The 12232-nt window shown below is 34.7% G+C and overlaps 1 protein-coding gene and 1 pseudogene across 1 annotated transcript; one reads left to right on the top strand and one right to left on the bottom strand.

Annotated features, from left to right (window-relative positions):
• Window positions 1-1805: 1805 nt before the first annotated feature.
• On the top strand, window positions 1806-3608 carry LOC111793420 (F-box/kelch-repeat protein At5g26960 pseudogene; annotated as a pseudogene).
• Window positions 3609-4799: 1191 nt separating this feature from the next.
• Window positions 4800-10333, bottom strand: LOC111793419 (T-complex protein 1 subunit eta). Its single transcript, XM_023675282.2, has 14 exons — window positions 10195-10333; window positions 9824-10084; window positions 8655-8780; window positions 8368-8571; window positions 7773-7942; window positions 7560-7695; window positions 7248-7364; window positions 7010-7129; window positions 6836-6934; window positions 6651-6740; window positions 5718-5805; window positions 5457-5545; window positions 5283-5357; window positions 4800-5189 (listed from the first exon to the last, which is right to left on the bottom strand). Exons 1-14 carry the CDS (start codon window positions 10207-10209, stop codon window positions 5094-5096), a joined length of 1686 nt encoding a protein of 561 aa, XP_023531050.1. The 5' UTR covers window positions 10210-10333; the 3' UTR covers window positions 4800-5093.
• Window positions 10334-12232: the final 1899 nt, after the last annotated feature.

Genomic DNA, 12232 nt, shown 5'->3' with positions numbered 1-12232 from the left:
AATCTGAATATAGACAAATATTTCGATATATGATACGATAACCATAGTCAGTTGGATCTAACAATCCTTATAAACCCTCGTTGATGTGCAAACTTAGTCCACTGATAGCAAATATTGTATTTTTGGGGCTTTCTCTTTCCAGGTTTCATCTCAAGATTTTAAAACGCGTGCACTAGGTACACTCTTATAGCCCTTATAAGAAATGTTTCGTTCTCCTCTCCAACCAATGTAGGATCTTACAGAAACCTTTGGAAATTTGTTAAAAAATAAAACCTTTAAATCTCCATATCCAAGAACTCCAAAACGATAAGGAATTATTCCAAGAGAAAGGAAATTTCAAATTACTTTGTTGATCAAATATCTTAAGGTGAAAACACTTGTTTGAGATTCGAATCCGTCCAAAAACAAAGTGATTCTAAACATGCAACCTAAACTAAAACTTAGCACTTAGCTTAAAAATTTTCAAGCCTAATTTACGAGACAACATATATGCTTTTATATAACCTCAAAATGAAACTCTTAACCTTCCCCGAGTAATTTCAAGAGTTGTAACATTCAATTTATGACCATAATTAGTTAATAGGTAAATGTAACCTAAAAAGTTACTTGTTGCATTAATTTCCAGTACAATTTGAATGAAACTCGACTTTATTACAATTTGGTGAAGTTTATATTATATGATTAAGACGTAATTTAATATTTGAGATAGAGATATAAAATAGGTATGATGTGTATTAAATTTGGCCCTAACATGGTTGGTTTTATAGGATAGGGCAGATAATTTATTTTGTTCATCTCTAGAATTCCACTCATTGTGTTTCTCAAGGAATTGTTTTTCCTTAAATTAGGGATTTTGCTATCTTCATTGGTTACTGTGATATCATTAATCTCAACCTTACAATAAAAACAAAAAACGTCATGTTAATATATCTTGTCCGTTTTGGTCCGTTACGTATCGTTGTCAGTCTCACAGGTTTAAAACACGTCTATTAGGGAGAGATTTTCATACTGTTATATAAAATGCTTCGTTTCCCTCTCTGATCGATGTGGGATCTCACAATCCACCCCCTTGAGAGCCCAACGTCCTCGTTGGCACACCACCAGATGTCTGGCCTCTCTAACCCACCGGCTTTGTTAAACATTATACTGGCGTTCTGGAAGAAATTTTCTGACTAGTTGAGCTAAACTCAAATTTAAGCTTTATAATCACAAGTAAATAAATTAGATGTATTGAAAAAATATACAGAGAGAGAAAGTGAAACGAGGAAAATGAAATTCGGGATTCAAAATCCGAGATTGCCCTCTTTTTGAAGGAACAGTGAAATCACCGACTTTTGTACCTCACGACTGATTGTATCCAACCGTGTAAAACTGTCGATATGTATCAGGCTCTCGAAAGAAATTCTTTAACTAGTCGAGCTAAACGAGTTAAGTGTCGCAATCGCGCTTTTGATGGCAGCAGACTTGTGATTGTGCGGCACTCACTTTCCAACGACAAGTGAGCTAAGCCAATTCGTTCTTGCATCGCCTACGGGCAAGCGACATATGCTCGAGTCTCTGGCCTTGATTTTAAGAGAAGGTTTTAGAAAACGAGGGGAAAGAGAGATTTTCGAATGAGACGTTATATAAGCAAGCAAGAGAGAAATAACAACGACTCACGTATATAACTTTGGGTAGGGAAAAGTTGATAACTACCTAGACATGATATTTCTAAAACGGCATACTTCAAAGAAATACAAAAAGTAAAACACTAGAACATGAAAAAGACATAAAAGGTTGGGCATGAGGCCATGGGCAACACGCCTTGGACGAGCATGACCGTGACACTAAGCTCAGGGTTTTTAGATACGATTCCCGAGCATAAACCCTAAGCTTAGTGTCGCGGTAATGTTCGGGAATCGTATCTAAAAATAAATAAATTAAATGCATTTTTTTCAAAATTACTAAAAATTAAAAGATAGAGAGAGAAACAAAAAGGAAATTTGAGATTCAAATTCCTCTATTTCCTCTCTCTCTCTCTCTTCTACAGTGAAATAAAAATCGATCTTAAATGCTCTCCTCCTCCTCTAATGGCGTCTCACAATAACAGCTCCAATTCCAACTCCAATCGCCATTTCTCTTGGCTCATCAAATCTTGCTTCCCCAACCCTAACGATTCCTCTCCCACTCTCCCTGTAACCTCCAAATCTTGCTTCCAATCCGCCGCTACAACCACCCACACCCCTTCTCTACGGCCACCTCCCGCCGCCGCGCCGATCTCCTCTCTGCCGGACGACCTTCTTTTGGACTGTCTTTCTCGAGTTCCGTCCGCTTCTCTTCCTTCTGTCTCTCTCGTCTCCCGTCACTGGGCCCGGCTTCTGCTGTCCTCTACATTTGTCGATCTCCGCCGTCTTCGCGGCCATTTGGAGGATACGGTTTATGCTGTTTCTGCAACTAATTATGGCCTATACGCGGCGAGTTTCAACTTTCCGAACGGCGGTTTGTGGAAGGTTGCGCTGTTTAAAGCCAAGGAGAGTGTGTTTTTTAGTGATTTCTATGGATTGCTCTCTCACGCGCGACTCTCCGCTATTGGACCTAGAATTTACCTAATCGGTCGAAATGCGATGTTTCTGTACGATACGTGGTCCGGAATGGTGACGGCGAGATCTGCGATGAATTTCTCCAGGAAGAAATTCGCCAATGCGGTGATTTCTGGTAGGATCTACGTCGCTGGCGGTGCTCCAACGACGACGGCGGTGGAGATGTACGATCCGGAGACGGACTCGTGGCAAGTCGTTGCGCAGTCGGCGAGAAGACGGTACGGTTGCATCGGAGCCGCCGTCGACGGAGTATTCTATGTAATCGGAGGACTGAAGATCGGAGAAGGAGTTTCAGCTAACCTAGTATCACACGGCGCTTGTAGATCGGAGGCACACGTCTACGCGAGCTCCATGGATATGTACGACGTGGAGGCGCGTACGTGGCTGAGAAGCAGCGCAGTACCGGGAGGAGGCTGCGTGGTGGCGGCGTGTGCAGCGGCGGGACACATCTTCGTCCTCACTAGTCACGCCGTCGAGCTCTCGTTCTGGAAATTCGATGCAAGAAGAAAATGCCCTAACAGTAGCAACCGAACCTCAACCAAATCCACCGGATTCGGCGAGTGGTACAGAATAAGAAGTCCACCGCTACCGCCGCAAGTCCGGCTGGACAGCACGGTGAGGTTCAGCTGCGTCGGAATGGGGGAGACGGTGGTGCTGATTCAAGTCGCCGGGTGCATCGACGATATACTTCGCCGGAGCGGAAGAAGCGCGAGAGGATTGAAGGAAGGATTGGTACTAATCTACGAGACGAAAAGCGGAGAGTGGAGCAGAGCAGCGGACATGCCGGAAGTTATGCAACGCCCCGCCTGTATCTGTGTTAAGTGTTGATGACGCGCCGCCATGGGAGTAATCAGACGCGCCGCTATGGGAGAAAATGACAAAAAAGAGCGCGTGGCTTCACGGACGCGAGTGAGAAATCCAAACACGATTGGTTGATTCGTCAATTATTTAAGCCAACAGGATCTGATAATTCCAGATTTATTTGCATGGGGGCTCTGAACCTTTCTTTTTTTATTTTTTTTATTTTTTTTTTTATTTTTTAAAAATGGGGTTTGTATTTATTTATTATTATTATTTTCAACGTTAAGATGAAAATACCTATGAATTTTTACCAAATTTTAAAAATAAATTTGTAGTAAACTAAAACTATTTATATTTAGTTTAGATGCTGAAAATATTTTGAAAAAAACTAATAGCCAAAAATAGTATTTTGAAGAAAATTTTAAAAATTGGAAACCAAAAATAGCTTTTAGAAAAATGAAAATATAAATTAATCGGATTTAATACAATATTAAATTCCACACTTTGGTATATATAATATTTAGATTTTTTAAAATTGGAATGAGTAAATTATAGCAATTTTCTAATAATTGTAAGATAAGGAAGGTCTAAAGAGTAAATTTAGGAATTTTTTTAATAAATTTGGATATGATTTTGAATAGAAAGGTTGATGTGACAAATGTATCAAATAAAATGTGATATAACAATTAATTGGGTTTGATGGATTCTGACATAAAAAGCATTACATTTTTAGCACTAATTCCCTTTCTAATTTATTTTTCTATCACATCACATAATTTTAGAATAATCTACAATAACACAATCATAAACAATTCCAAACTCAAAATTATTATTATTGTTTTAAAATTAATTAAAACGTTTTTAAAAAATTGTAGGAAAAAAAACCCAATTTGTGAAATTGAAATAAAAAATATAATTTAAACAAAATTTGTTATTGATGAATGAATATATTAAGAAATTAATAGACACAAATTGAGTGTTATAGGATTTATTAAACATTTTTAAAAATTGAAAAACTAAAAATATAGAAATCTTAAAAGTTTGTATTTAAAAACATATAAGAAAGTTAATAATGAGTAATATGATTTATAGGTGAAATAAATTAATTAGTGGATTACTACTAATTATAGTTGGCATGCAAGCCAAGTTATCATATTTTTAAAAGTTGATTCAATTATTGGATGATTAACAAAATTTCTCTCTCATACACATCTAACACATCTAATTTGACACCGACTTCACTCGTTCATCACTTCAAATCTTGATAAAGAATTCATCTACAAAATTTCAGATCAAAATATATGTCTTAACTAGTTAAATTATGACCACGTTCTTATAAATTTAAAAAAAAAATTAAATAAGTAAAGAAACTAATAGACTCATTATATATACTTAACAGCAATGAAATATAATTCGAGATATTGAAAGAGATGCAAGAAAATTCATTTCTCTACAAATAATTCAACACTACAAAATGAAGGTTGGGTTCCACCAAAAAGGAAAAGCAACACAGCAATTAGATGCATCATCAAAATCACCCTCCATCCGAAAGTTCTTCTACAAGACACCATATTTCCAATGAATGTAGCTCTCAAGGTCTTGTCTAGACTAAGAAGATTAAGATTTAATAACTCGAAAAGCATACGCAGGCAAAAATTTGAAACTTGAACAAACCAAATCATGCTTCTTGTGAGCGAGATGAATAGAGCGTTATTATCTTCGCATCCCACGTCCACGGCCGCGGAATGCAGCCCCCCCACGTCTTCCACCCATGGCACTGGCAGCAGCTTCTCCCTGTGCACTCTCCGACTGCGCGATAAAGGTCAGGGGGGAAGAAATGTTAATAACCATGACTGAGTGTAAAAGAAAATCGTAAAACAGAGTAAAACTCGATCGAATAACCTTGGGATTCTTCACGGTTTCGTCGACGCTTAGTATGAGACAAGCTGCCTCTGTAGCAGCATTAATAGCATTTATCTGCAAGCAAACGATTCGGTGTGACAACAGAAAAATATCAAAATCAAAGTGCTTCCTGTGGTTATTATTTTGTTTCTAAAGGTTAACACATCCAGATACCTTAACGACAGCAGGTTCCCATACAAAGTTTGCAAATGAATCAGCAACTCCACCGGTGTTGATGTCCACCCCATACAGTGCGCCGTCACCTATTTCAGAACCTCAACATGTTACTACTATGCAATCATTTGACGAGGCCAAATATAGAAATAGAGTGAATAAAAATGGGCCGACACATCAAGTAATGTTAATCAAACTCGACTATTCATCAAATGAGTGGAAGATAAATCCAAAACAAAGTTTCGAGATGGAAAATTCTACCTGAAGGATGTGAGTGTTTCTGTCGCAATTTGTTGAGGACATCGGTAGCATCAAACCCGGCATTGTCGCACAGTTGTCGGGGAATAACCTGCAGAACCACAAGAAGACAACCCAGTAAGTCATCCCTCCTAAAACCATGTTTCTATCAATATTATCATAAAGCAGGGATTCTGAAGGTGTGCAAATATGAGAGTAGTGGATGGCTGTATCGAAGTTTTTAGTTAAGGTCCTGAATGAAAGAAAAAAACAACTCGAAATAAAAAGGAGCCAACTAAAGCAAGAACAGCCAATATAAATTAACAACCTCGAGGTAAAAGAACATAAAAATAAACACTAGCTGATTTTACTCGACAATTGCTTCAACAATTTCAAATAACCAATAAGGTAGACCCCCCTCCCCCTACTTTCCCATCCTTTTTCATAGGGCTGCCATTTTCGTTACTTTCCTAATTCTTTAGATGTGCAGGAAGGAGTCCAACTCAAATTTACCAGGCGGCAAGACTGAAAGCAAGCATTTGAACAACGAAAGTTTTCATTTAGAAGGGCATATTCAATGGTCAAAGATACAAGTGAATAAAGCTATGCAATAAAATCAGAGCATCTTTCAAGTAAAATAGATAGATCCGCTAACCAACGATTGTAGGCAAGCAGTGATAGTTTATAGTATATTCTTGTCTAAATGAACCTTTAACACTGAAAAACAAAATTGAACTAAAGCCAATTTTTGGTCGAACTTGTGGAAATGAAGTAAAGCATGACATGATATGTGGCTAACATCCAAACTCCTATGGACCCATCAATTGTTTAAAGACGAAAAAAAATACTTGAAAGTCACAAATGGTACATAAAAAGCCCTCCCGAAAGAAGGAATAATGTTATGTTCTTCAGTTGTGTCTAGTTATTTTCAAAAGAAGTGAGAGGCCACTAATCTACCTCAAGAGCTTTGGCATATGAGTTGATGAAAAGCTGAGACTTCCCAGCTATTGTGCGTGCATATTGCCTCAAATATCGACTGATCTCCATCTGCCACAAAGTGATTAAGTAGACAAAATTGAGAAAGGGATATTTAAATAAAAACCAAACAATCAAATTAAGGTTAACTGAAATAGTAAACATACATCTATTGCTCCACCTCCGGCAACAACAGTAGAATTCTTCAGTGCTCGTCTTACAATCATGATAGCATCGTGCAAGCTACGCTCTGCTTCTTCAATAAACTGAATGATAATAGTAGTGTCAGCAAAAAACAGGATAACTGACAAACACAAGGTGGTATATCTAATTTTTCGTACCTGATCAGCTCCACCTCGTAGGACTATGGTGGCTGTTCTACCTGATGGACAGCCACTGAATATATTATATCTTTCATTACCAACTTGCTTTTCCTCAAAGACCTCACATGTTCCAAGAACCTTTAAGCCAACAAAGTAAAACAATATCATATTCCTCAGATGATTGTTTGGTTCTGAAAAACAGAGGAACGCCAAGAATACAAGTTGCTAAACAATTTCTAACAGAATGTGAGCCTACCTCATCAATAACGTTGTTAACAGATGTCTGTACTGTTCCACCAGTTGCAGCAGCAACCCTTTGCAAATCCTCTTCAGCCACACGGCCAGCACAGAAAATATCTCGGTCTGCAAAATACTGTTAAAAGCAAACCATTGATGTGGATTAAGAGGCAAATTGACTAAATGAGTGGTGATAATACTTCTTAAATTTTCAATAGAATATTACTTCATAATATCCATTGTCAAGAATCATATTTGACATAAGAGACCTTGTTTAACCATAAAGAACACTGGAGACGTAATCATTGTGAGAAAACACAAAAATAATAACCTGTGTGGCAAGATCACCAATAGCCAAACGCGAAAGAACAACCTTGGCTCCACTCTCTACACATTTGTCTAATTTTTCATAAATAATATTCCATTCTGCATCAACAATGGACTGATACTGCAATGGATCAGAGAGCCTACGAAAAACATTGAGTTTCTGGGAGTTTAGTACAGTAATAAAATGGAGGGGGAAGTTCTATAAACTGAATCTTACCGTATCTCTGCATTTTCTTTCTCTGATTTAAGTTCCAATTCAATATTTAGCAATAGTATCTTTGGATTCAAAAACTTCTTTGGCTGCTGTTCAAAACCTGCATAGGAAAATGTCTTCTTGAAGGCAACACCATTTACCAGGAAGGAGTCGCGCATAGTCCCTCCAGGAACCTGACAAGCCATATCAAAGTTCCAACAGCACAATACCATTCAGTAAATGTACCAGATAATTCATTAAAATCATTTGAAGGTGAAATTGAATCAAAGAATTATTACCAAACCCAATAAGGGAATAATTATGTATAAATAAAGAACTGTGAAAAAGAAATTTGATGTTATGAAGGTTTCAACAGCAAAACACTGTTTAAATGCAGATAATTGTAAAATCGAATTAAGAAATTTCAAAGTTGTTCAATCACTATTCCAGATGATATTTCAAAGTTGATAATTTAGCCACGTATCTTCGGATCAAAAAAACCCAAACAAAAATTATAATACTGCACGGCAGAATGATTTAGTGCTCCACCTATACAAGTTATCTGTACCCATGGAGCAAGATAATGAAGAATTCAAAGGAATTATATGAGGGTACATACCTTCTTTATACCAATCATGTTAAGCCTATCTTCATTGCCTATTGCAATAACAGAATCAACAACCATTGATGCAAAGAAGTCCTTTTCTCCACCAATGAGCTTAGAGGAAAGTGTTGTAGCAGCACATTTAGCCAACAAGCTTTTCTTTTCCTCCAAGCTCTTCCCCTCGATGCTGGTTGCCAATTCTTTTACTTTCTCGATTGCCTACCAAACAAATACAGTCAGAGGAGAGTTAGGTAGGCATTCAACACATAAATGTAATATTAATGGAAGCTAAAGTCACAGACCAAATGGCTTGCAGTCCGATAGCTCCGTATTAAATTTTGAGAGTGGACTCCATCCTCTATAAAAGGCTTGGCCTCCTTCAAAAACTCAGCAGCAAGAAGAACGACAGTAGTTGTCCCATCACCAACCTGGAACACAATATTAAGCAGTTCCGTGAACATTCCCATTAGTGTCATTATATATAAAGTTCCATCTTCATTCTTCCTTTCTTTTTTTTTTTTTCCTTTTTTTTTCTTGGGATGGCTGTTGAATCAGCTAGAAAAAAATTGACCCAATAAAATCTTATCAAAATATTAACTCAATCTCAGTTCCATACTTCATATTAGCTAGCAAGCCAAGCCACACATATGGGATTACAATAATTAAAATAGTAGGAGCATAAGAGAAAATAATACACGAACACCTCTTTAAAATTCCAAATGTATCACACTATTTATTCAAGAATTACTTGATCTTTTATGATAGGAACAAAAAAATTACTTGAGCTTATTAAACTCCAACATCTCGTTCAAGATACATGAAAATAATCACGCATACAGAAACTGATGCCTCCACTTTAATGTGAAGTATCTCACTAATCATTACAGAAAATCTTGATTTCACATCAGAGATCGAACAGATCCAGAAAGTTAATTAAGAAGAAATAATAATAAACAATTTTCGGTAAGCTCCCAAATCCATCTCTACTTGCCTGCTACAGTGTAGAAAGAAAAAAATGAATGTGCAACTCCTCTTAAACTATAGGGAGTTTAGTTTTTAGCAACAAAAATGATAGCTAAAAACCTCACATCTTCTCATTTCCGCACCCTTACTGAATGTGACGTGAAGAATCATCTCCACCCTTCCACGATGTAATTTTGCTTATAAAAAATCTAATATACAGTAGGTCAATTTCAGTACTTCATATCATGGACTGAAGAAGTGCTGGAAATTACAAAACACTGAAAAATAACACATTTCATACTTCAATCGATTTGTTATACATCAATTCAATTTGAGAAATGCAAGTACCAAGAAAAAAAAAACTGCATAATATAAATCCGAAGCCCAAGAACAAATCAACCCTACACCTATATGCCAAAACAAACACGAAGTCGAGAATCGATCAAGACAGTTTCAGCATCAGAATCAACAAATGCGAGAAAGAGCAACAAAAAGACCAGGCCAATACCTCGGAGTCCTGCGACTTGGCGATGTCCACGAGGATCTTAGCGGCAGGATGAACAATATCAAGGAGCTTCATAATAGTAGCGCCGTCATTAGAAATGGTGACATTTCCCTTATCGTCATGAATGAGCTTGTCCATACCTCTAGGTCCCAAAGTGGTACGCACCACATCGGCCACCGCGGTACAGGCATTGATGTTGCTCACCAACTGTGCCTTACCTTGGGAAGTATCCGTTCCCTCTTTCAGCAGTATGATCTGAGGTTGCTGTACAATTCCGACACATAACAAAGAGTCAGATATGGTGAAGGAAATGAAAAAGACTGCAAATCACACATGAGAACGTAATGGAAGAAGGTGAAAGTGTGAGAGCTTACCAGCATGGCTGCCATTGTTGGAGATGTAGAGGTCGGAGTAGGAGGGAAGTGAAGACGCTGTAAGTGTTCTTTGTTGGTCTCTAGGGTTTGGTGGGAAGTTGGGGAAGAAGCTCTTCAAGAAAACAGCTTTCTTTTATTTAATAACTAATTCTCAGAGAGTTCAAGACAATTAATGACGTGTCCATTATTTTATTTTATTTTAAATTTATTTAAAACAAATTTTAATAAAATTAAAATATTAGTGGTAGACATCATTTATTTATTTTCAAACATTCCATTAATATTTTTTAACTTCGTTTCAATAAATATCTTAAAAAATATTCTCTAAATAATTAAATTTTATCTGTAAAGATGTTGGGAGAATACATTATTAAATTACATAAAAATTAATATATATATATATATATATATATATATATATATATATATATATATATATATAATTACATCGTAAACAAAAATTTTACTTAAAATTAAAAATAATTTCAAATTTGTTTAGTTCAATCAAATCTAGTTTTATGATAACTCATAAATAAACTCGATGGCACGATTTCACGGAATTTTGAAATAAGTTAATTAATTTAAATATTTAAAATGTCAGACAGAAAATTTAATATATCAATTTTATAAAAACGTTGGTTAAGTGTCAATATAATAAATAATTATAAACAAATAACAAATATATTTAAATTAACAAACTTTAAAAATGGGTAAACACTTACTATTAGTTTGACGAAAATAAAGACAAATATTAAAATGACGTTTCTCGATGATGATGCAAATTTCAATGGTTGGTGAAATGAAATTATCTTACATGTTGTGAAGCACGTGAGTCAAACAGAGTAAGGTATTATCGAAGATTATTGAAGGGAATAGTCAAACGTTGGCTAATTAAGAGAAAGGTTAAGAGAATTTAAAAGTAAGGAACGTCCTCCTAAGAACTTGTGCTCAAAATAGACACTATTATATTGTAGGGTCACTAATTCCTAACTATATATACCAAATTTTAAGTTATTATGTTATTTATTTATTTATTTATTTATTCACTTTTAAAAAATTAGATAAATGATAAATATGATTTTTTTTTTTTTTTAATAATTTAAAGAATTTTGAAAAGGTAGGCCCCGCGCCATAAGTTTTATTAAAAATATAAAAAAAAATAATAATAATAATAATTAAAAAAAAAAAAAAAAAAAAAAAAAAAAAAAAACCACAAAAAATGCCCCAAAACTTTTTAAATTTACAAACCGGGCGCGGCAGTCAAAACCGGCTCATGGTTTACCCGGGACGAGGGTCTTGGCGGGGTTGCTCAGAGGAGATAATAAATAGGTTAAATTAATAAAAATATATATAAACTGATATATTATTTAAAATATATATATTTAAATTTTAAAAAGATAAATATTGTTTGTGATATTTTATTTAAAATATCTTTAAACATTTAAAAAAAATACCCATAAATTAAAAAAAGTTTCAATAATACTTTTAAATTAAAACGGTTAGTATTATATTTAAAACTATCTATTAACATTACATAAATTATCTAAACATTTTAATGTTATTATAAAAAGTTCACGAGTATTTAAAAACGTAATATTAATGATAAAAATATATTTGAATTGAGAGTATTAACTAAACTTTTACCAAGTGTATTTTTTAAACCTCTCGAAATTATTTTGAAAGTTAAAAGAGTATATCTAAAACAAAATATTAACCGTTTCCATCCAAAACTAACCGGTAAGAATATTTTTAAATTTTAAAAAATTGAATGATATTAAATTTATTTTTTTAATTTAAGAGTATTATTAAACTTTTGTAAGTGTCAGAATATTTTCGAGTATTTTTATTAATTTAGGATAGAAATATTTACGAGTATTTTTATTAATTTAGGATTTTTTTTAAAAAAAGTTATTTTAGTTATAGTTTATTTTTAGTTTATTTTTAGTTTATTTAATTTTAAAACATTATTTTTAGTCTTTTTAATTTAAAATTATTGGGACAAAATTATAATTTCTACGTTTCAAGAAAATAAAAATAA

This window comes from Cucurbita pepo, chromosome 4 (assembly GCF_057944985.1).
Source record: "Cucurbita pepo subsp. pepo isolate OVF chromosome 4, ASM5794498v1, whole genome shotgun sequence".
Classification (NCBI taxonomy): Eukaryota; Viridiplantae; Streptophyta; class Magnoliopsida; order Cucurbitales; family Cucurbitaceae; genus Cucurbita; species Cucurbita pepo.
The sequence above is the reverse complement of the archived record's forward strand: the minus strand, read 5'-3'. Positions and strand labels throughout refer to the sequence as shown.

What these genes read in the sequence shown, in the direction of transcription:
- LOC111793419 (XM_023675282.2), bottom strand. An exon ending in ATCGGACTGCAAGCCATTTG is followed by an intron (nt 8,572 to 8,654) that starts GTCTGTGACTTT and finishes TTTGTTTGGTAG; the next exon opens with GCAATCGAGAAAGTAAAAGA. An exon ending in TTAACAACGTTATTGATGAG is followed by an intron (nt 7,130 to 7,247) that starts GTAGGCTCACAT and finishes GTTGGCTTAAAG; the next exon opens with GTTCTTGGAACATGTGAGGT.